This window comes from Vulpes vulpes, chromosome 7 (genome assembly GCF_048418805.1).
Source record: "Vulpes vulpes isolate BD-2025 chromosome 7, VulVul3, whole genome shotgun sequence".
Classification (NCBI taxonomy): domain Eukaryota; kingdom Metazoa; phylum Chordata; class Mammalia; order Carnivora; family Canidae; genus Vulpes; species Vulpes vulpes.
This window is the reverse complement of record NC_132786.1, coordinates 56,636,258-56,660,042: the sequence shown is the minus strand read 5'-3', so window position 1 is coordinate 56,660,042 and position 23,785 is coordinate 56,636,258. Positions and strand designations below refer to the sequence as shown.

Sequence of the window (23,785 nt, the reverse complement as noted above, 5' to 3'; positions counted from 1 at the left end):
GGGCTTCCCGAAAGTCATTCATCACCGGAATTTATGATAACACCACTGTTGGGCAGCTTCTAGACACTCAGTCATATTTACACATCTGGAGAGCAACACGCCATTCGGAGAGTGACCTTGACGCTTTCGTAATCGTGCAATTGTGATGAATACTGTCGGTGCTAGAACTCTGCAGCATCCATCCTATCAAGAGTCAACGGGTATGAGGTCTTTAAAGCTACATTCCCGCTTTTTATCTGGGACTCTTTCCCTCGGATTGTAAATGAGCTGTTTCCAGCAAGCACGGCCCTGGACGTGGCATCGGAGCGCACTCTAAATCGCTGACACGTGCCAAGGTCTTTCAAGAGCCGAAGGCTGCGTTCTTCAGCCTGGGTTTCTGGGAGTTATGAAGCTTTTTATTTCTTTTTTATTTTAAATTTTTAAAAAGATTTATTTATTTATTTATTTATTTATTCATGAGAGACACAGGGAGAGAGAGAGAGGCAGAGACCCAGGCAGAGGGAGGAGCAGGCTCCACGCAGGGAGCCTGTCGCGTGACTCGATCCCGGATCTCCAGGATCAGGCCCTGGGCTGAAGGTGGCACTAAACGGCTGAGCCACCTGGGCTGCCCAGTTATGAAGCATTTTAGCTAAATTTCCTTTTCTGTGCAGCGAGGGGCCTCGCTGGGCAGAGCCGCGGGGCTGGTCCCTTGAGCAGGCCTCACCGGTCTGGAAGGCTGCTTGCAGAGGGACGGGGCGCTTCTCTGGCCCGACGGGCAGGTCGTCACCGTGTTCCAGACTCACCCGCCACCTGGGACCAGGGAGAGATGCCCCGACGTCTCATCGGCCCAGGGAAACCATGGCTGTGACCCTCACGTCGGTGCTGGCAGGTGCCGGGAACCCATGGTCGGCGTCCGCTTGCCTCCTCTCTCCTGGAGCATGAAGGAAAACCCCCAGTCGACGTTGCGGAGCGTGGAGAGCTGCTTCTGGCCACCCTGGGATGCTTGCGGCCTGCTCTCAGGGCCCTGCAGCCCCCACCCCTCCAGCCTGCACGTGCCCTTTGCTCACAACCATGTGGCACCATGTGGGACACCTTGTGCCTATTTTGGTCTGGAAAAAATACATGACAAATAATGGCAGAAGCGTGGGGCCGGTGCGGGACTACCGACTCTTCCTTTCTAAAAACGAGCCTTAGTTTTAGAAGGACAATTTCAGAAAATAAGCCAAACCCTTCGGTTCCGGGCGTGGGCTGGGTCCCATGACATCTGGGTTAGACCGCATGTCAGATGACTTAGGGCACACCAGGTTTGGGGGTGGCCAACCTTCCTGAGCCTGGGCAGATTTCCAGGACACATTCCGGGGGGGAAAATACAGGGATCCCTCCACCTGTCAGCTCCCAGGGAATACAGGTGTTTTTTTCCAGCAGCATTTCTAATAAATGCGTGGTCCCATTTGCTCTTCTCCCTCAACTGTTCCTAAGTCCCTGCTCATTTCACATCTTCTCCAGGAGCAGATTTCCTGAAGGAAGAATCAGGGAGCACGTGAGTTCCCTTTGCGCGGCAGCTGACCTAGAAAGAAGTCACACGTTTGCAAGTCGGAGGCCTAATCCATCTCGCCGTAGGTAACCAGCTGTTTCCCTCTGCGTCCCGAGGGTCTTCTTAATTCATCTTGGGGATCAAACCTGGTTACTCGGAGCTTGAGGTGTGTGGGGAAGGACGGAAAAGGGTGTTTTTAGGGGAAAATGCCACTTAACGCATGTAGAAAAAGTTACTTAGTGTTGGCAAGTGTTTCTCGGTGTTCTGCAAACTTACTTTCTTTTCCCCATCTCTTTCTTTTCCCTTTTTCAGGCCTGTTTCTGATGTTAGAAGAAGTCCCTGCTCTGTTTCCCTCTTCCCACCCAACCCACACCATCTCCCATTTCTGTTCACTTCACCCGAGTGATGAAATTGCTCTCGAGTCTGCACGACTCCAGCCGAGGCCCTGTGGATCGCTGGCTCGGGGGAGGAGGCTGGGTTGAAAATCGGGAGGCCGCTTGGCGATGGTCAGGGGAGCTGGCTTTCTTCGGCGATGCTCAAGGCCTGAGCTGAAGCACAATGAGGACCCGACGTCGTTGTTCCAGACCAAACACCAGGAGGAAGGCAAGTTAAGAGCCTCCACTGAGGATGTGCTTTTATTGAAATGTCAGTGATCAACTAAATGAGAGTCAGGGCCTAAAATTATTTATATTTGCAGAAATGCTCTGTCCAGAAAAGGGGGGAAAATGTTCAATATGGTGCTGAAAAGGGTTCAGAAGGTTTTTTTTTTTTTTTTTTTTTTTTAAGATTTACTTATTTATTCATGAGAGACACAGAGAAAGGCAGAGACACAGGCAGAGGGAGGAGCAGATTCCCTGCGGGGGGCCTGATGCGGGACTTGACCCCAGGACCCTGGGATCACGCCCTGGGCCCAAGGCAGACACTCAACCTCAGAGCCCCCAGGTGCTCCTGGATTCAGAAGGTTTTGGATGGAAACAGATGAACAAATCAAGCCATCTCTAGTCGTGTCTGGTGGAAGTCATGACCCTCACGGCAGAAACATTTGTCATCTTTACTTTTCGTTCGGTGTAGAATCAACAGAGCCTGAAGTTGGCCTGACGGATTTTTATTTTTTAAGATTTTTATTTTATTATTTATTCATGAGAGACAGAGACAGAGAGAGAGGCTGAGACACAGGCAGAGGGAGGAGCAGGCTCCATGCAGGAAGCCCGACGTGGGACTCGATCCCGGGTCTCCAGGATCAGGCCCTGGACTGAAGGTGGTGCTAAACTGCTGAGCCCCCCAGGGATCCAGGCCCATCGGCTTTCCAGCACACCAGGGACGAGGACACGGCGATAAAGTCCATGAGGCAGAGATCGCAAACCGGCCCACGGGGTCACGACCGGTGTCCTCGTTGGTGGGATCCTTGGGAGCAGCGTCTGCCGCCTAACGAAGCTTCCAGGGCCGTGGCCTTGGCCCAGAGACGCGGTTAGCCCTCTATCTTTTACCTGTGATTCGAACTCTCTCAATGTGGTAAAAAGGATAAAAGGGGACTCATCAGGGAAAACAAAAAAAGTGGCACATAGGAAAGCTGTTAGGACACGAATAGGGGAACACCACCCAACTGAGCTTCGCCAGATGGCCAGAAGCTGCGGGCAGTTCTCCTGGCAAAGGCCTTGAATGAGCACAAGGCGCTGAAGCCTTCGCCCTCGACCTCGGGGCACAGAGACACGTTGTCACCAGGTATTAGCCAGCCTCTGTCTCAGATCCTGCCGTGAGGCAGTGAGAACTGGTCTCACTGAGGTATGACCTACAGTGTGACAATATGGAAAGAAAAAAAAAAAAACAACAACCAGAGGAAGATTGACTGCCATGAAGAGCACCTTCCAATCTCATGCTCCAATGTAGAATGAAGTCAAGTAGAACAGCACACGGACTATCTCAATTTATGTCTTTTCTAAAAACAAAAGTTGACTTTTGCGTGGCGATCATTCAGCAAATTTTGGCGGTGGGGTGGGGGTGTGGAGAAAAACCCAAATTCAACTATTTCCAACGACTTCTGTCTTTTACAAAGTTCTTGGACACCCAGCAATGACAAGAAGTACCTTTCAAGGCCTCCCTCAAACACTGTCACGTTTACTGGGTGACATTTTCTTCTACTTCACATACGTTATCTGACACAGCGGCGTATCAGCGATATACTACAGGGAAGATAATTGGAATCAAGAAAGCTAATCCACCTTTCTGCTTCAACTGTCAGAGGGGGAAAAAAATGAAGTTATAGCAAATACTTTTAAAAGCACAACAGTGGAGTGTCAACTTCCTGACTCAGCAACCCAAACAAAAAATGGCAAATCTACTCACAAAGCCGTAAGAACCTGCCACATCCGGCATTCAGTGGCATAATGTGCTTTCATAGTGGACTTGAATGGAAGGTGTAGGAAAGAAAAACATGACAAACTCCTTGCCCTGACCTCCCAGGAAGGATATGATGCAGTGCAGGAGGGTATACTCCCCCGTACATTCAGCTGAGCTCCAGTATAGACCTAGGACTTTGGTTGAGCAGAGGCAAAGTTTCAGGAAAGTGATTTCAAGTGCAAGAAAGGCCAAGGATGTCCAAGTGAGTCTTCCAGAAGGCAACGTGCCTTGGCCACAGCATTGTAATCGGGAGCAAAACAGATCCCAATAGAACCTTAACGCAGCAATAGGCACACACCCCCATCTTCCTTAGGCCCCGAAGCAGAGATTCCTGAACATTAGACAGAAACAATCATAGTGATTGCAGAAATCTCCCGGACTGGAAGACTGAAAAAGGAGAAAAAAAAAATCTGACTTGATGAATGTATTATTTCTATTTTATGTCATGTCAGGAAGTGAGTCTTTGAAGGTATGATTATTTTTGCTGAAGATAATCCCTGCAAGATATGTTTTCTTCTTTCCTTCTTCTTCTTCTTCTTCTTCTTCTTCTTCTTCTTCTTCTTCTTCTCTTTCTTCTTCTTCTTCTTTCTTCTTCTTCTTCTTCTTCTTCTTCTTCTTCTTCTTCTTCTCTCTCTCTCTCTCTCTCTCTCTCTCTCTCTCTGGACAGGCAATCTCTGACTTGGGAACATGCCTTACCATATGTTGGACATGTTGTTCCAAAGTTTTGTCTCTCCCTGGAGACGAACTATCTAAATACCCACTGGGCTAGCAGGCACTGTGAGAAGAAATGCCCTTCTAGAAAGGTGGCCAGACATGGCTGGGGTGGTGAGACGGGGCAGCAGGGTTTGCCCCCCAAGGTTCATGTCACCATTGCTGCTTCCTACCTGGCTGACCACAGGGGCGATGGAGTTAGATTCTGAAGGTGAGTCATAAAAGTCCAGAGTTAAATATAAAAGGAAGGTTCAAATCCTTTTATTATTTTCTACTTTGCTGTTCAAGTACTTAAAGGGAAAAAAATGCAGGAAAACATTTTTTACAAGGAAACTTGAAATTTAATATTTCACAGGCTGGGGGCAGGCTCCTGCTTACTGTTAAGACAGCACTGTGTCATCTGTCACACTTGCGCAAAACACCTGAATGGTGAATTATCACAGACTGGTTCTCAGCCTGTCATGTCTTACTACTTAATTGTCATATACCGATGCAAACAGAGACCATTTTTTTTATCACTAATAAATGTGTTTTTATTGTAAAGCTTTAATGGGATTAACTCTACCTGTAACTTCAAGCTCAAGAAAGCAAGATCTATTTGCCTACAGATACCAAGAGTAGTCAGTAAGCCTGCCCTCCTCTGCCCTCCCCTGCCCTCCCCAGCCCTACACTGCCCTCCGCTGCCCCTTCAAACTTTAAACTGCCCTCATCATCAGTGTCAGCTACTGCACCATCCTCTACTTTTGTAAAATTCCTTGATGACCAGTTCCAACACTGCTCCACATAAGGGTTTTATTGTGTCCTTTCTTCTTCTGTTATATGAAAATACCTGTTGATTCCCTCCTAAGGTGGAAGCATTACATCAGAACTGGAACGATGAAAAAAAAAAAAAAAAAGAACTGGAATGATGATAGTTAACAATGAAATAGGGCACCTTTCCATGACACATTTCCAACCATATTAAAGATTAGCGCTCTATCCTAACACCAAGGTCATTATGAAATAATGATATTTGTTATCACATTTGAGTTATAGTAATTCACTCTGGCTGAACTTTCAAGAATGGATCTGAAAAAAGCCATAAGTAGAAGTTAGAAGATTGGGTAGGTAGCTCCTGGAATAATCTGCATGAGAGAAAACGTTGGCCAATCTAAGGAAATCCTGATCAGTCTCGATCAGAAGAGACATGTATGGATGTGAACTATTTAGGAGGTCAGTTGGACTCTGTGGTTGATTTTATGTTTGGTGACAGACAAGAGGATGTCAAGATCTTGAACTGGGTGAATGATGGTGCCATCTCCTGAGACAGGAAACATGGAGGCAAGAACATATTGGATAAGAATAATGAGTTCCATTTGTACCTGAGTTTAGGATGATTGTTGAATAACCCGTGGTGTTTTCCAGTAGGTATGTTGATCTATGAGTCCAAGTGTCAGAGAGAGAGAGAGACAGAGACAGAGAGAGATGGGCGGCAGGAGAAACAGATCAACAGTCATCAGTTTGTAGCTAAGACTTGGAGTCCTATGAGTGGATGAGATCACTGAGGAAAAGTGTGGAAGAGGGTGATAGGGCCAAGACAGAGCTTGGAGGAAGACAGATATTCAAGGTAGAGGCTCAAGAAGAGAAAACTGAGAAACATCCAGAAGAGCAAGAGCAAAACCAGGAGGGTATCACCACTGAAGCATTTACGGTCTTTGGCACATACTTCCTTTGCTGTGCTTGGTGTGTTCATTTGTTGTTGTTTTTAAACTCTTTTTTCTAGCTTTATTGAGGTATAATTGACAAATAAAGAATTGCATATATTGATGTGATAGATGTATGTATACATTATGGAATGATTATCACAATCAAGTTAATGAACATACCCATCACCTCATTTAGTATCATCACCATCTAAAAAAAAAAAGAAAAACAACTTTCTTTTGGGGGCACCTAGACGTAAGACTCTTGATTTAAGCTCAGGTCATGATGTCGGGGCAGTGGGATGGAGCCAGCCAGGGCTCCCCACTGGAGGTAGAGTCTGCTTGAGATTCTCTCTCTCCCTCTACCTGCCAATCTAAAAAAAAAAAAAACCCTAAATATCCCAAAACTTTACTTTGTAAGATGAGTAAGCTCTGGGGATCTAGGATCTAATGTGCAACATGGTGACTCTAGTTTCCCCCATGGAGAAAGGCTGCTGGGTCTGGTTCCAGTGCAAACCTTGTAGGGTCAAAAACTCTCCCTTCCAACACGTGGGAGGAGTCCCCCAGTGGCCTGGGGGTGGCCTCTGACAGAGGCCGTCCTACCACACATCTCAGCTCCTCCCAGCCCACAGACACCCAAAAACATCTGATCCCTGAACAACCTAGGGTGGGTTCCTTCCTCCTGAACCTCCTGGCTCTCCCACCTGGAGGGTGCACTTTTGCTTTAATGAGCTTGCTGCCTCCCTCTGGCTGTCTTTATCCCAACTCAGATTCCCAGCCAAGTCTTCTCCTGGGGAATCCAAGGCCCAAGACCTCCATTCACACGATGCAGACTCGCCCACCAGGAACAGAATTACAAGCGATTTCTTCCTGGGATCAGGACTCTTAAAGCCTCCAGATTAAAACCCAACAAAACTCATGTCTCTTGAAAGAGTTGTTCATCAGAATTGTCCAGACTCCCAACGATACAGGGCGGGCCACATGCTCAATTGCAAGGAGTCCTTCCACCTGAGCTTTGAATGCTCTCCTGCCTTCCTTCCACACGAGTCTCCTATCATCAATGACTGCTTCTCTGCCCAGACTTTTCCACTTTTCCTTTTTTTGCTGGACCATCCTCATTGGCTTTCACCAGACTCAGGTTCCTCCCATCTTCGGGAAGGGCAGCCAAGCTCTGTGGGGCCCCAGATCTATCTCTCCTCTAGGTGACCAAGGGGAGGCTTACCTACTCCTTACACTCAGGGGCCTCAGTCCCTCTCGGCTCACCTCTGGCCCCTGCCCTAAGTACATCCTCCTCACAGGCTCCATTAAAGTCATCAGTGATTTCTGAGACCCTAAACTCGATGGATATGAGTCTTCCTCAATATGAGTCATCCTTTTAGAAACGTGTTCTGTTTTCCTCTGGGCAGGCGGAAGGAGAAAAACAAAGTACAAACAAGAGGCTCCATTCTCCCCTCCCCTCGGAAGAGATTTCTCCCTGCCTCTTCTCAGCATTTACTTGGGAAACCTTGTAAGTACTTTCTCTTCTCTTTGAAATGCATAGAAGTCTTTTGAAAACTTGATGGACCTCTTGTCAGTTCTATGACCCAGGAATGTCTTTCTGAAGGAACCTGGGAGCCAGGTCTTTGAAATGTGAACATCTAGCGAGATAGCACCCCCATCTCCAGGTCTGTGTGGGAAGGAAGAAATTCAGGGGGGTCCCTCGTTCAGAGCTGCAAATCTACTTCCTGTCAAAAAGCTACGAGAAGTTTGTTTTTTCTTTGGATGAAGCCGCTTAGCTAGCACAGTTGGTCAATGCCAACTACCCGGCAAAGTTAGGGTCAACTCTGTGTAGCCAGCGGTGCCGGCCAGCCCTCTCACTTGGGGACTAGTTATTCATCCTGAGATCATGTCTGTCCTGGGTTGTATGGGCTGTTGGAAGGCAGGCTCAAGCACACACCTTCAGGCAGCAGGAGAATGGGTTGGGGCTGGAACCCTACCTACCAAGGGGTAAGGAGCCCACTTATCATCTCGTGTGGGAACATATGTCCTTGTTTTAGGCTCAGTGAGTGTTCTTTGATCCTAAAGTGTGTACATCATATGGCACGCGGCCAACCCCACGGCTCCAGCTGTCCTCTGTAAGGAGGGGATGGGGTCCTTCCACTGCAGAAAAGGGGTTCATGGGGCGCCTGAGTGGCTCAGTCCATTAAACATCTGACTCTTGATTTTGGCTCAGGTCATGATCTCAGGGTCATGAGATTGAGCCCCCCTTCTGGCTCCATGCTCAGAGGGGAGTCTGCTTGAGATTCTCTCTCTCTCTCCCTTTCTCTCTCTGTCCCCTTGTACCCCCTGCCACCCCTGTGCTCACTCCTGCTCTTTCTCTAAGATAAATAAATCTTTAAAAAAAAGCTGCATGTAGGCATATTGCCCCCATGGTGGCCCCCTCCAAGGTACAGTGGGCAGAAGTGTTTGGACTTTCATACCTGCTGGCTAACATTATGATGATTTTCTCTGTGCTCCACGAGATTAGAATCTTCTCCTGAGATTGGGGACCATGCAGCAGGTCCTGTTGTCTCAGGATCGATGGCTGGTGCATGGGAACCTGCTCAATGGCTGACCCAAGAGGAAGATCCCTTTGCCTCTGCAACCACTTAGCAGATTGCCTGTGACATGCATCCCATTCTAGTTTAATTTTATTCCACAATAAAAGGATTATGTTTCTCTGCTACCTTTTCAGAGAGGATTTCTGTGTTGGGAGAAGATTTTGTTTTCACTGCCCCACCATTGGTTATCACCAACCTTTCTTCTTCTCCGTTCTGTGTAATGCCACCCTGCTTTCCACCAATTGTTTGTTCTACAAATGCAGAATGTGATTTTCAGATGTGAATCGGATAACCTTAAAGCCAAGGTCTTTCTTTTTCTGCATGCCTCTTGCTTCAAATACTTCAGTGACTCTTAAGATGAAATGAAAGCGGCAGCCCCGGTGCTCAGTGCTTTAGCTCCACCTTCAGTCCAGGGCATGATCCTGGAGACCCGGGATCAAGTCCCATGTCAGGCTCCCTGCATGGAGCCTGCTTCTCCCTCTGTCTGTCTCTCTCTCTCTCTCTCTCTCTCTGTGTGTGTGTGTGTGTGTGTCTCTCATGAATAAATAAACAAATAAATCTTAAGAAAAAAGATAAAATAAAAGCTAGTAGGACCGTTTGCAAAGACCCAAGGTCTGCCTAACTACACCATCTTCCAGTTTCTCAAGTGTATCATATTCCCAAACCCTGGGACACCCTTCTCTCCTCAGCACCCCTACTCCATTTTGTCTGATTAACATGACTCACCATTATGATACCGACCTGTGTATCACATCTTTGGGGAAACTTAGCTGCCATTCAGGCGAGGTCAGATTTGCCCCGTACGGTTGGTTATCAGAGCACAGAATGCAGTTCTTTTGATAAACCTACTGCAGAGTGTGTTGTGGGATTATTTGATTGCTGTCTCTTTCTTCCCCATTTGACTATAAGCTCCAAGAGGGCAAGATCTTTCTGTGTTGTACTTACCATTGCATCCATATGGCCTAGGCCCGGGCCTGGCATGTGGTAGGGGTTTGAGAAATGTTACATTCATCCCGTTTCCCACTGGAATAAGATGTTTCCATTTGTATGCCACAAATGGGAAAAATATTCGGGAAGTTCAGTGTCATTTCTCTTGAGTTTTAACTATGTAGGCAGATGGCTGAGAGATGGACTCTATGTTAAAATGTGTTTCTTAGGTATTCCATTTGCAAAATCCATGTTGGCTTTTGCCTTATCTGTTGCTGTGTAGCAAAGTAACACAAAACTTAGTGGTTTCGTTTCTAAAGATTGATTGATTGATTGATTGATTGATTGGGGCAGGGAGAGAAGGGGCAGAGGGAAAGGAGAGAGAGAGAATCACAAGCAGACTCTGCACTCACTGTGGAGCCCAGCCCAGGGCTCGATCTTGCAACTCATGAGATCATGACCTGAGCCGAAACCAAAAGCCAGATGCTTCACCGACTGAGCCACCCAGGGGCCCCTAAAACTTAGTGGTTTACAGTGGAAGGTAAACTTTCTCTGTGAAGGGTCACGCAGTAAATGCTTCAGAGCGCTCTTTTGGAATTGCTCTACTGTGCCACAGAGGCACCAAGAGAGCCATGGATAATACATAAACAGATGCCCGAGGCTGCGTTCCAGGGCAGCTTTACTGTATCAGACGACTAGACTTCCTAGGATTTCCTTGGGTCACAGAAGACTATTCTTATTTTCCTTTTATGCCACCACTTATTAACATAAGAGCCACCCTTAGTGCACAGGCCATAGCAAAACAGGCAGTGGGCTGACCCTGGCCCGTGGGCTGCGGGGTACAATTACTTTTTGCTACCTTTAACTGTTTGGGGGCTGGGGAATTGAGACAGAGCCTGGTGGGGCCATTCCCCTGCTCCTCTCGATGTCGGCGGGGGTCACTTGCTAGCACTCAGCCTGGGATGTGCTGGCCCGGAGGGTCTGAGACAGCCTGATGCCGACATCTGGCCCCTTGGGAATGGCTGCAAGTCTGGGCCCCGCTGGCACCGTGGTTGCGAGCGCTCCATTGGCCGGCCAGAGGGGCTGCAGGTTACCCCCTCACGGTCTGACCAGGGCAAGATGTTTTCCATACCTAGAAGGAGCCAGCTTTTGAGAGGAAGGAATGATGCTAATCAGCATTCACGGAGCACAATGGTGCGAGTTTCCTGGTTTCCTCCTAAGAAAGTGCTTATGCTAATGTGCACTGTCAGGTTCTGTACCGCGGTTCACTTTTCATCTGATCACCTCCTTTTTTCTTCATCCTTCAATTGCCTTTCCTTTTCAGTTCAAAACAAGCCTGCAGAGTAAATGCAGAAGCATAATCCTGTATTAATTTATGGGCCGTGGTGTGTCTTACTAGAAATGAAACGCTGTGGTCCCATGAAATCCTAATCACTTTCACAGCCAGCAGGTGCCAGAGTTAAAGCATTTCCAGTGAAGTGAACAAGAACATTAAATAAAACCAGTGCTGGGGACTGGATGCATTTAAGTCGGGAAGAGGAAAGTACCGTGCTACTGATCAAAGCCCGGCCAGGCAGGCAACTCTATTTGGCTTTAACTCAGTGGGAAAGGCAGTAACTTCAAATCCATGGTCAGATCAATTCAATTTATGAGAGACTTACCCCGGTATTTCTGTATTGCATACCAAGCAGAGAGGTTCTGAGCAGGCTTATGAAAAATCTCCTCGGTGAAAAGAGGTTTATAAAAATCATCCCCCGTGCACATTCTTTCAACTATCCCTGACCCTGCGAGCCGTTCTCCCAAAGCGGATCAGAATCTCAAAAAGAAAGGAAAGGGACTCCCGGGAAGGCATCTGTGTTCAGAGTGGACAGCCCCGGCAGACCTCTCTCTGATGTGGCCGGGGGGCGGGAAGGCCCTCCTCGTTAGCCACTGGCTAGCAGTCGCCCGGCTGAAGGCAGGTTTGGGCAAAACACACACGTCCATGTGCTGGGGTTATTGTACTTCCCGACTGCAAGGACGCCTGCGAACGGTTTTTTTCTGAAAACTAAGGGCCCTGCATGAACCGTCTGTAAGTGTGTTGTGAATCCAAAATAACCGTGATCGACACATCGGTAAAAGTAATGCAGTTAAGTAATGCGATTCTGATGATCAGTTAATGCCAATCCAAGGGAACCTCTCAGAGCTGGCAAAGAATTAAAAAAAAAAAAAATCCCCAATGGGAGAGGGATGGTCTATCCAACAGAATAATAGAATGGTGATGAGGAGTAGAACCAAACGTAAGAGTGACTCCAGAAATTGCTGGCTCAGTGCTAGGTTGGGCAGGAAATGTCTGTTCTGGGTGATGTCTAACTTAGAGCCACGGTAGGATCCCCTTGATTTCCCTGAATTTACCTGAAGGAGTCACGCAGAGTGTTGCCCATGTTTTTTTGTCTTTGGTTTCATCTTGACCCTGAATGCCAGTTTTTCTTAAAAATGATTTAATTTTCTATTTTTATTTTTTTTTAAGATTTTATTTATTTCTTCACGAGAGATACACACACACACACACACACACACACACACACACACAGAGGCAGAGACCCAGGCAGAGGGAGAAGCAGGCTCCATGCAGGAGGGAGCCCGATGTGGGCCTCGATCCCAGGACCCCGGGGTCATGCCCTGAGCCGAAGACAGACCCTCAACCCCTGAGCCACCCGGGGAACCCCTTAAAAATGATTTTAAAAGCAATGCGAAATTAGCTCTATTTCTGCAGCATAGAGATTTTAGAATTAAAGCATACGTGCCAGGTGCCAGCATTGACTATAGTGCCACCTGTAAGTTTTGTGGTTTTTTTTTTAGAGTTTTTATTTATGAGGGAGAGAGAGAGAGAGAGAGAGAGGCAGAGACCCAGGCAGAGGGAGAAGCAGGCTCCATGCAGGGAGCCCCATGTGGGACTCGATCTCGGGTCTCCAGGATCACGCCCGGGGCCGAAGGCGGCACTAAACCGCTGAGCCACCCGGGCTGCCCCACCTCCAAGTTTAACACAGGACAGAGGAACACCTTCAATCACAGGGGGACAGTCGTACAGCCAGTGGGGCCGTGCCCGGGTGTGCACAGCGAGACCTGGGGGCCGTCTGTGTGTGGTGCTGAGTTGAGGAAGGACTGGGAGTAGGGTCACACACTTGGGGGAGGAAGGCCAGGGAGGGGGCAGGGGAAGATTCCGAAGGAGGCTGCTGCAGGCTTAAGCAGGAATTCTCTGGGATGGTCACTAGCCCAGGGGACGGGGTGAGAACTGGCACCCGAGCGACAGGTGGGGGTGCCTGTGTGTGCTTAGGGTCACTCCTTCACGCTGGGTAATGAAGTGGTGTCTAGATTTGCAAGGTGGCAGGAGACCCTTCGAGGCTGTTGTATTTGATGCCTGCTGTTAGTCTCTCACCAAGGAGTTGCTGCAGGAATATTTTATTAGCAAAGATCTCCGATCGCCCTCCGTCTTTCAAGCACTTTGGTCAGAAGCATCACACAAATAGGTCCCCTTTGAGAAACAAAGCCATCCTAGACTCTGGTGGCGAAGGGAGGCCTTGAAAGCCCTTCTCGGGTTGACAAGCCAGGCCCAGGTGGTCGGATTCGTGGGCCCGGGAGCCTGGTGGGTTTTGATTCCACCCGCATAAGTCTCATCCCAGGACGCCTGGGGCGCTGACTTTTGACAAGGATAGAGCTAGAGCTTTGGCAGCGCTCCTGCCCATCACCCTTAGCCGATTACCGAGGACCCGTCAGGGACCGTGTTGGTGAACAAGTCACAGGCGGGTCCCAGTGTGCTGGCACTAGGCACGAAGGTGTAAAGACAAGTGAGCGTTTTGGAATAATGACATATCCAGGAAGGGACAAAAACATACCACCTCCCCTACAACGGAACGGCATTAGAGAAGATCCCCTGGGGGACACCTGCCTCCCCTTAACAACTCTCAAGAATAAGCAGATTTCTTTGGGGTTACTTCGGGAGACTAGGAACCCGGACTAGGTAATTGGGTTGACAACTGTCTTGTGCATGCCCTGCCCCCGAGCCACAGTATCACTTGATGACTCCAGAAACAAAATGTTAGCTTCCGGCCTCTTGGCTGAAGGGACAGTGGGGGGGGGGGGGGGGCAGGTCCCCAGTGAGAGCGACTGCATCAAAGGCCGGCCTCACTCCCTCTCGCCGCCGCCTCCACACCCTCAGCTCCTGGGATTTTATGTTACTTTTGCAAGATTGGATAATTTCTGTTTCTCATTTTCTTACTTTCTTCTGTGGGGCGGGGAGCGGGGGGGCAAGTGCAGTAGGACAGAAGGTGTAGGGTGGCGAGGACCTGGCGAACCCCGGGTGTGTGGGGAGGGCTCCCCGCCCTGAGGCCCGCCAGGTGCCAGGCCCCGCGGTCGGGCTGCCGGTCTGTACCCCGCACGGATCCCCACAGTGGTGGCGGGGCCGGGCCTGCCTCCAGGGGCACGGGGCCCTGTGGTGGCCCAGCAGGGGTGCAGCCTGCGGCCGGGCGCCGTGGTGGCTCTCGTTCTGCTGTGCCCCTGAGGATGCGGACAGGCCGGAGGATGCAGACAGGCTGGGAGGATGCGGGCTGCGGGGGGGGGAGGATGCAGACAGGCTGGGAGGATGCAGGCTGGGGGGGGGAGGATGCGGGCTGGCGGGGGGAGGATGCGGACAGGCAGGGAGGATGCGGACAGGTGGGGAGGATGAGGGCTGGGGGCACCAGGTCTCAGGTGCCACCCAAGAGGCTGCATCTGTTGAGGTTAGCTCCCAGGTGATGGCCATGGTGTCAGCGTGCAGGCCGCTTCAGGGCAGCCAGCCTCAGTTTACCCTCGGGCTTCTGTCCGGGGAACCTGCAGCCTGGGCATTAAAAGCCCCAGAACACACACCTGGATCGCAGCAGAGCTGAGGCTGAGCGGGTGGCGGTGCGGGGGGTGGTCGGAGGGAGCCGCTGCCCTGGGGTCCATCAGCCCCTAGGGGACCTGCCAACTGGCACGGACTGGCTGTGGGACTAGACCTGCTGGAGACGCCCTCACTTCCCCCACTATCTGTCCCTCCCGTGTGGGATCCCAGACACCCATCCCTCCTGTGTGGGATCCTGGATGTTTGTCCCTCCTGTGTGGGATCCTGGAGTCGAACCTTTCTGTTCTGAGTCTCGGTTGATGCTCCTTTAGTGTAACTCAAGTAGGCATCTTAAAGCGTGACAGACCAGTAAGTAAGGGAAGGAGACGATCACAGGTCCCCGGCAATGGGACCAGAAGCTCAAGTGTGGGTGGCAGCCAAGGCATGTGAAGGAAAAAGCAGACCTGGGTGGGTGGCGATGACCCGGAGACCATGTGTCCTCCCCAGAAGGCAGCCGTGTGCAGCTCCCAGAAGGACAAGGACAGAAGCAGGACTGGCTGCGATGCAGAATCAGCCTAGGCCTCGAGCAACCCCACAGAGACCCCTGAAGCCGAGATCTCCATGGCGGTGGGGGTGGGTTTCCAAGCCAAACTCCGAGAGATTCTAACCTGTTCAGAAAGGCTGGTTCCCTGGTGGGCAGTGAGGCATCCCCCGGCCGTCGTGGAAGACGGGTGGTCATGTGTTTCTGCTCTTTGTTCTCTGCTAATACCAACATCCGGATAAACGAGGAACCCAAGCAAGCTATGTCTACTTAAATGGGTTTTTAAATTTTTTCTTTAAGATTTTATTTACTTATTCATGAGAGACACAGAGACACAGGCAGAGACACAGGCAGAGGAGAGGCAGGCTCCCTGCAGGGGTTGCAGCACTCGATCCCAGGACCCAGGATCATGCCCTGAGCCAAAGGCCGACACTCATCGCTGAGCCACCCAGACATTCCTTAAATGTTTTTATAAAATGAACCAAATCTGGGGGAAGAGGTAAATAGTATCATATTTTTTGCATATTATTTTAAACTATCAAGGATATCAGATAATCCAAACAAATTATCCAACTGTAGATATATTAATATATATATTAATTATCCCACGAATAATAAATCCCTACTAAATGGCCTGAGGTTCCACAGCCATGATTCAAAATACAGATTTGTCCTCTGTGCCTCAGAATATCAGAATCATGGATTCGGTGACTTTATTTCCCATATCTGTAATTTCATGTACAAATTTTTAGAAGCCTAGCGTTACAGACTGAATGTGTCCTCCTCCTGGTAAATTCACATGTTGGAATGAAGCCTCTAATACAAGGTGTTGGGAGGTTGGGTCTTTGGGAAGTAATCGGGATTAGATGAGGTCGAGAGGGTTCCATTTAATTAATTAAGGAATTAGTGCCCATAAAAGACTCACGGAGAGCTTGCTGCGCTGGCCTCGATGTGAGGGTGCCACAAGGAGCCAGCCATCGGGAAACCGGGGAGCAGGTGGTCTCACCAGATCCTGGTCGGCCGGCACCTTGACCTTGACCCCCACACTCTGAACTGTGGAAAACAGATGTTTCTTGCTTAAGGCACCCATTTGAGGGTTATTTGCTATTGTGTCCCGAACTCCATCCCATGGTACCCTACCGGGAACGTGGAGCATTGAACGCAGCACCTTTTGTTGGAGCGCGTAATGCTTGGGGTTATGGTTTCCCTATGATCTAATTTCCTAAGAATTTCATAAATGGGATCCCCGGGTGGCTCAGCAGTTCAGCGCCTGCCTTCAGCCCAGGGCGTGATCCTGGAGACCCGGGATCGAGTCCCACGTGGGGCTCCCTGCATGGAGCCTGCTTCTCCTTCTGCCTTCTCTGCCCCCTCTCTCTTTCTCTGTGTGTGTGTGTGTCTATCATGAACAAATAAATCAAATCTTAAAAAAAAAAAGAATTTCATAAATATCTTGTAGGCTACCTCGGTGTCATGTCCGATGGAGAATCTGAGAACCTTATCATTTTCTGCCATTGCTAAAGAAGGGGGAAAAATGAATTGCCTGATTCTCAAAGAACAGAATCAAGTGTGGTGATTGCGCTTACTCATCTCCCAAATACTCTTGGTAGAGTACGTGGAAGAGTACGTCCACCTGTGGGGATCTCACAGGTGTCTTCCTTTTTTTTTTTTTTTTTAGATTTATTTCACTTTTAAAGCTAGCATCCTGCAAACCACGTTTTATACGTATAAAGCGACCATTAATGAGCTTTGATACATTATCAAAAAGCAAGATCTCCATCTATGTAAAAATAATTTTTGCAAATTCTAGTAGGGGAAGGCTTATCATGGCAGTGTCGGTGATCCTCTTAGCCACCACCCTCTCCGCCCCCGTGCTGGTCACCTCCACATCAGGAAGGGGGACAAATGCTGTGCCTCTTCTCCGATTAATCGGTTTTACGCGATGCGGATTGTATCGCTCCCACTGTAGCTAAATCACTGCAGTGATAAAGCTTCATTCTCGGTTACGTGTGATCATTTACGCCTGTTTCTTGTTTAATTTCCCACGGACAGACAGCGTTCTGATTTTTCCACTTTGTAAGATGAGAACACTCATCTCCCTACCTGTTCTTTGATCTTTCTTCCCCTTTCCATTGCCCACCTTCCCTTATTGCTCCCTAATTGTACTGTCATTCTGCACGCAGACCAGGGTAGAGCGACCGTATTACATTTGTGTGTGGTCAGGAGTGGCATGGTGATTCCAGCCCTAACACTAGCTCGCTGAGCTGGGCCCTGAGTTCATTCAAGGTGTGTGTGTGTGTGTGTGAGTGTGTGTGGGTGTGTGTGGTTGTGTGTGGCTGCTGGAGAGCCAAAGCTTAAAGGATGATTCTAATCGTTGAAAAGCCACAACAGCGCTGGCGTTATTCTGTGTCTAACTCCGCGGGGTGCAGGGCAGGGCAGGTACCTGGGCACCGGCTGCTGCTTAGGCGCACCCCAAGACATGGGCTCTCTTGGCAAACGGTGATAGAGACGCTGCCCGTAGAGAGGCTCCAGCGGAGAGCGGGGTAAGCTGCTCACCTCAGCTACCTGTCCCTCTGTGGGCTGGGGCGGGGGTCACTGGCAGCTGCTGGCCCCTCTCAGGGATGCAGGGAGGTGCATGGGCCAGGCCCCACGCTTCGTCTCCATGTCCTGGCAGATCCAGCCAAGAACTCGGGGTGCGTCGGGGTGTCTGGGCTCTTTTACCCACCCCCCCCCCAGCCCTCACTCAGCGTAGTTCAGTTCTCATCACCTGCAGAGCCCAGAGGCCTGCTGTGTGCACCACGGGATCCCCAGGGTTACTTTCTCCTCAAGATTTCTTTCTCTTAACTTTCCTATTCCCTTCTTTCTTCTGTCCTGGCTCCTCTCTTCTTCTTTCTTCTTTCTTCTTCCCCTCCCTTCCTCCTGTCTTGCTTTTTATCTTCCTTTTTCCAATAAACTTTACTCTAGCTTCAGATGCAGCCTGCAGGCCAAGCCTGGCCTGCTCCACAGCGGCTACGGCTGACCTCCTGACCTGGAAACCATCATCCCCTCAACCCACATCACCTCCTTGCCAAGATTCATGCTCACTTTGCTGGACTTGGTCCTGGAGCAACTTCTGAAGACGGGATGTGTGCAAAGTACAGCTTCTGAATCTTAAGACTGATTGATTGAGCGACTGATTGATTGGAGAGAGAATGGGAGCATGAGCGGGGTGGGGGAAGCAGACTCCCCGCCAAGCAGGGAGCCCACCATGGGGCTCCATCCCAGGACCTGAGCTGAAGGCAGACGCTTAACCGACTGAGCCCCCAGGAGCCCCACACAATCTCTGAATCTTACATGTTTGTACAGATCTTGACTTCTTTTAAGATTTATTTATTTATTTATTTCAGAGAGAGCACGACAGGAGGAGGGGCAGAGAGAGGAGATAAGCAGCCTCCCCACTGAGTAGGGAGCCTGACCTGGGGCTCCCAGGATCCTGGCATCATGACCTGAGCTGCACACCCAACCAACTGAGCCACCCAGGCGCCCCTGGACAGATCTTTGTTTGAGCCCTTGCTCTTGCATGATAGTTTGTGGTTTTGATCATTTTATTGTTTCCTGACAAATGTGAAGGTCTTGGTTGCTTCATTGTTTCCCAGCTCCCTGTGTTTTGTGGATTTAAGGTTTGCTTCTCTTTCCTTGTCTGGAAACACAGTATTTCTATTTGGAGGCTTTTCCAAAAGTTCTGAAATTTCACCATGCCCAAACCTCTATTTTTGTGGCCCCTGAAGCAAACTCTGTGAACACTTTAAACTGTGGGAAATTTATTCATGTTGAGAAATTCCCTTGCCCTGTTTTTCATTTTCTCTTTATTTTTTCTTGAACGTTTTCTGTCCTCAAACTTGTTCCCTTTTCATATTGTCCTGCTCTTGCTTAATGATTGCTCTAGTTAAAAAAAAAAAAATCTCACTGAAAATGTTTCTTGCACTTTTATTGTTGTCTCCCACCCCCCTGTTGTTTTATTTCCCACTGTTTCATGCTGGAATATATGATGTTCCTTGTAAAAGTGGCTTCCCTTTTGTAGACTTAGCTCAAATATCTAGTTATCCTGGATTGTCTGTTAGTCATTAAGAATGTGGCAACTGTCAGGAAGTTCACTTGGAGCTCTGAGAATGCGGCAAGGCTTGGGAACTGGCAGTCTTTCCTGCTGGAGCAGTGGGCGAGGAGCTGAGCGGCCGTAATTGCTACCTGAGAGTAGCTTGTTTGGGAGATAAAACTCTGAGCTAGCTTCCCTAGCTCCCTCTCCAAGTTTATTCAAAGTGTGCACCTCCTGTGCACGTGTGTGTGTGTGTGTGTGTGTGTGTGTGTGTGTACTGGGGGTGTGCTAAGGGTTTGTAAACCTTAGAAACCTTCTCAGTTATTTTACCAACAGCATGGGTTGATTTGGAAATAGCAGAAGATTGCAATTTCAGATATGCAAGCTGTGACAAAACCATAGGCAAGTCTAGAAAAGAAGGGAAAGAAATGCAATGCTCATTTTTAAAAACAAACCAAAACAAACAAACAAACAAAAATATTGTATTTATTTATTCATTCATGAGAGACACAGAGAGAGGCAGAGACATAGGCAGAGGAAGAAGCAGGCTCCCTGCAGGGACCCAATGCAGGACTTGATCCCAGGACCCTGAGATCATGACCTGAGCCTAAAGCAGATGCTCAACCACAGCCACCCAGGCGTCCCTGAAATGTTCTTTTATGGGGAAAGAACTTAGGGAGTTGGGAAGGGCTTTTACAAATTAAAAGTCCATTGGAGTAAATGAAATGCTGGGAACGTAGCCCCTTCTCATTGGCTGGGCTGTGACCGTCTCTCACTGGTTGGGCATTTGGCAGCAGGAGGAGGAGACCTTCCTTTTTCCTGCGGCTTGGTGAAGTCTCCTCAACGGGCAAGGTGCTCTCTTGGGTCTGCAATCCATGAGCAGTGCTAGGGCAGGAGCGCTGCCTCTTGTGGCCTCCTACTGCATTTTAAATGAGATTTCCTTTTTTTTTTTTTTTTTTAAGATTTTATTTATTTATTCATGAGAGAGAGAGGCAGAGACATGGGCAGAGACATGGGTTGAGCCCCTTCTGTGTGTAGCACCCAGGCCGATGTGGGATCACGGCCTGAGGCAAAGGCAGACACTCAATCACTGAACCATGCAGGCGCCCCCAGATTTCCTTTTATTAATTTTCCCAGGTTAACCCCCTGGTCAGCAGGAATTGTTCATGTGGGAACATGGTGGAGCGGGTAGGGAGGGTATACATGTGTTCCTTTGTTCTTGACTCTACATTTCATGGATTTCCTGTATTGTTCCTGACATGTCTGATTTCTTCCTTTCTAGAGTTTTATGAGCACATCAGTCCTTCTTCACCAGATCTGGGATTAGCTTCCTTCACTTTCCATTTTTTGAATCACTCTTCTGTCTTCCCAATCTTGTAAAAGTCTTCCACTGTCCCCTTGCATTTTTTTTTTCTGCTTTTGATAGTGGGGGCTCATTCTGATTCTTCTTCATTTTTAAGTCATAAAGTAGCAGAGGGAGAGGCAATAAGCACGTGTGTTTACTTGACCGTCGTGACTTGTAAGCTCCTGAAAAGGCCTTAAACATTGAGAGGATCTGAGAAGCCAGTCTTTGAATGACAGGCAGTGACTGAGAAATAAAGCCATCACCCATAAGGAAAACTTCACACATACATAAGTGGGCCCAGGAACATCTGTCAGTGATGTTCTCCTCACCCTGGGTTTCTTTTCTTGTAGGGGAGATTTCTCGTAGGGGAATAACATCCCGTGCAGAGGAATGCACCTTTGTCATCCCAGAGCCCCACAGTGGGGCACTAGCTACTACATGGTTTCCAGCAGCAGTGGGGAGGGCAGGCCCGGGAGCCCAACGTGGCTAGTAAAGGCATGTGATACACCAGACACAGTTGCCCAGAGGTATTACTTAAAGTCTACCTTCTTGCTTCAGTCTGGATAATAATAATATCTGCCAACATGTACTGAGCCCCTTCAGTGTGTGGCACCCCACCCTTGAGACGAGTCCTCCAAACAATCCCATAAGGTAGCTACTATCATTGTCATCATTCCCATTTTACAGGCACAGAGAAGGTAAGTTCGTTGCTCAAGTGACAGAGCCAGCGTGTGAACCCAAACTAAGTTCCGGGGTTCCTCCAAGGCCGTGTGAGCGCAGGTGCATGTGTGCAGCAGAGATGCTACAGTATCCCCAAACACTCGGCCAGTGGGGTGCTAGCAAGCTGTTTCTCCAGAGGGGACCACAAGCCCTAATTGGTAACGCCAGCTGACACGTGTGGTATCCAAGCTCTCACCACGGCTGGTTCCAAGGATACTAGTGATTTAAGAGTTGGCTCCACTGGTAGACGTAGCCTCCGAAAGGACACTTGCTTTAGCCTCGTTAGAACTAAACTGAGGGAGCTTAGGCTGTCTGATATTGCTTTTATTCTGACCTCATCATTAGTTTAATTTCCATTTGGTCTCCACAATAAGCAGAGCAAGAAAGGAAGACAGATGATATTGGTTTTATCTGGGAACAGAAAGAAGTAGTTGACATTTATGGTGGTTAAGGAGTTTGCACAGGTTAGAAATACGGATTGCTAGCAACTGGCACGGACTTTGTTTTCCTGTCTCCACTCTAAACTCTGATTTTCTCATAAATATTATATGTCACCATCCACATGAGAGGAACCAAATTTTAATTAAAGAAAATAAATGAGCAGCCACATCTAATGCTCAGCGTAGAAAGGTCACAAGTTTAAATCAGTTGGCCAGTTATCTTTAGTGCACTGTGCATGCATTGGAGCTATAAATGCACTTTTTTTCCCGTCTCTTTAACTCAGAAGCAAATAAGTTGATCGTGGCAGCTCTAATTTCCACTGTGTCCATTTATGAATGTGGTAATTATTTTATCCTTCAAATGGATATGCCCTCTCCGAGTACTAAACTATGGCACTTTGTTGCTGACTGACCCTGGGCTGTGCAAGAAAATACCATATAGCACATATGAACCACAAACAAACAATTCACAATGTTCGTAGACCTCATTATCTCATATAACCCCTTCCAAGACAGGGGTTGAAATTAAACTGAGTAATCATCAACAGCAAAAATATTCAAGAGAACAAGCAAAAATTTCACATCTGACTTTTTAGAAGCTTTTTTAAAAGTCTAAGAATCTCAAAAATTACACCCATAAAGTGATATAAATAGGTCTTAATTTATCTTCATAATTAGCATCCAATTAAGATATATATTTATGTCACCAGTTTTTACTCAAATGAATTTAATTAAACTATTAAGATACTAAATGACTTCAATTATGTCCTTAGCTTCAGATTCAAGCATCAAGCATCAGACGTAATGACACTTTAAAAAGAAGTTCAACAATGAAAAGTTATGGGTTTTAAAAGTATATTATAGTCTTTGTGATATCTCAATTAGAAATACATTATGCCTACGATTTGCCTTCTGCAACCAAAAGGAATCACTTGAGTGAGTGCTGGTGTCGGAAATAGACATATTTTCTGTTTCTGTGTTTACAGCACATGTGTTTATTTTTAGCAAGTTTAGGTCAGCGACCTATAAGAGTAATTTTGAAGTCTATTCAACAATTTGAACAGGGAAAGAATCTTTATCGTTTGAGTTATCTCTCCATTATTTGGTATGTATTATTTATATAGTACAACCTGTTATAATGTTAACATTTTCATTAATTTCTAACCAGTATCTCTCTAGGTATCTTTTGGCCTTCTTTTTTTTTTTTTTTAATTCTTTCTTTCCTTTTGTCCTTTAAAGAATTCGTTGGTCATAGGTTTAACAACCTCCACAAAACTTTTCAACTACTTAGGCATATTTTATGTATCAGTCAGGATTTTTGCTGGATTGCAATAACAAAGGCTTATTTCTATTATTTATTTATTTATTTATTTATTTATTTATTTATTTATTTATTTTTAACAGTCCCTGGCAAGAACCCATTTATTTGTGAGCGATTTCATGGGGAAATGGCTATCATCATGGGCCTCTATTTGCTTGCTAAATATGATTAGGCTAAAATTACAAGGATAGAACTTATTTTGGTTATAAGGAGATTAAAAATACAGCTTTGATTGTGGTGAGATTTATATACAGTAAAACTTATGCCAATGCAAAACTGTGGGAGTCCTAGTTTTAGCAACTATGAATCAGCCTCTCACAAAGGCTTATTTCTTGTTCACAATGTGTCACGGTGTGCTGTCACGGGGGTCACTATATATGGTTACTCAAGGGCTCAGGTTGACCAGGGCAGCCACATTACGCTGTCTTACGTGAAATAAAGGAAGCCAGGAAGGTCTCACACTCTTCACTGGGGATTAAAACTCCAGAACCAGTGACATTCCTACACCAAATTGTAAGAGTCCAGGAAGAGCAATCCTAACATGTGCAGAGCTGAAGTCAGTTCATGACTTCATGGTTTATGCTGCAGCTAGTAAAATAAAAGACTCAAGCTATAGGATGAGTCATTGTTGCCCCCACTTAAATTAAAGAAAAAAATTAAATAATTAAAAAAAATGTTCCAGGGATTCATCAAAGCACACCAAGGA

General features: G+C 47.7%; 1 protein-coding gene across 1 annotated transcript in view; it reads right to left on the bottom strand.

Annotated features, from left to right (window-relative positions):
- LOC112932861 (dnaJ homolog subfamily C member 8-like) overlaps positions 1 to 16,274 on the bottom strand; it is a 34,588-nt gene extending 18,314 nt beyond the window's left edge. Inside the window, exons 1-2 of the mRNA XM_026015825.2 lie at positions 16,110 to 16,274; positions 14,218 to 14,392 (exon numbers count right to left, since the gene is read on the bottom strand). Of these exons, the coding sequence (XP_025871610.1) occupies positions 14,218 to 14,392; positions 16,110 to 16,274 (340 nt within the window). The remainder of the gene's footprint in view (positions 1 to 14,217; positions 14,393 to 16,109) is intronic.
- Positions 16,275 to 23,785: the final 7,511 nt, after the last annotated feature.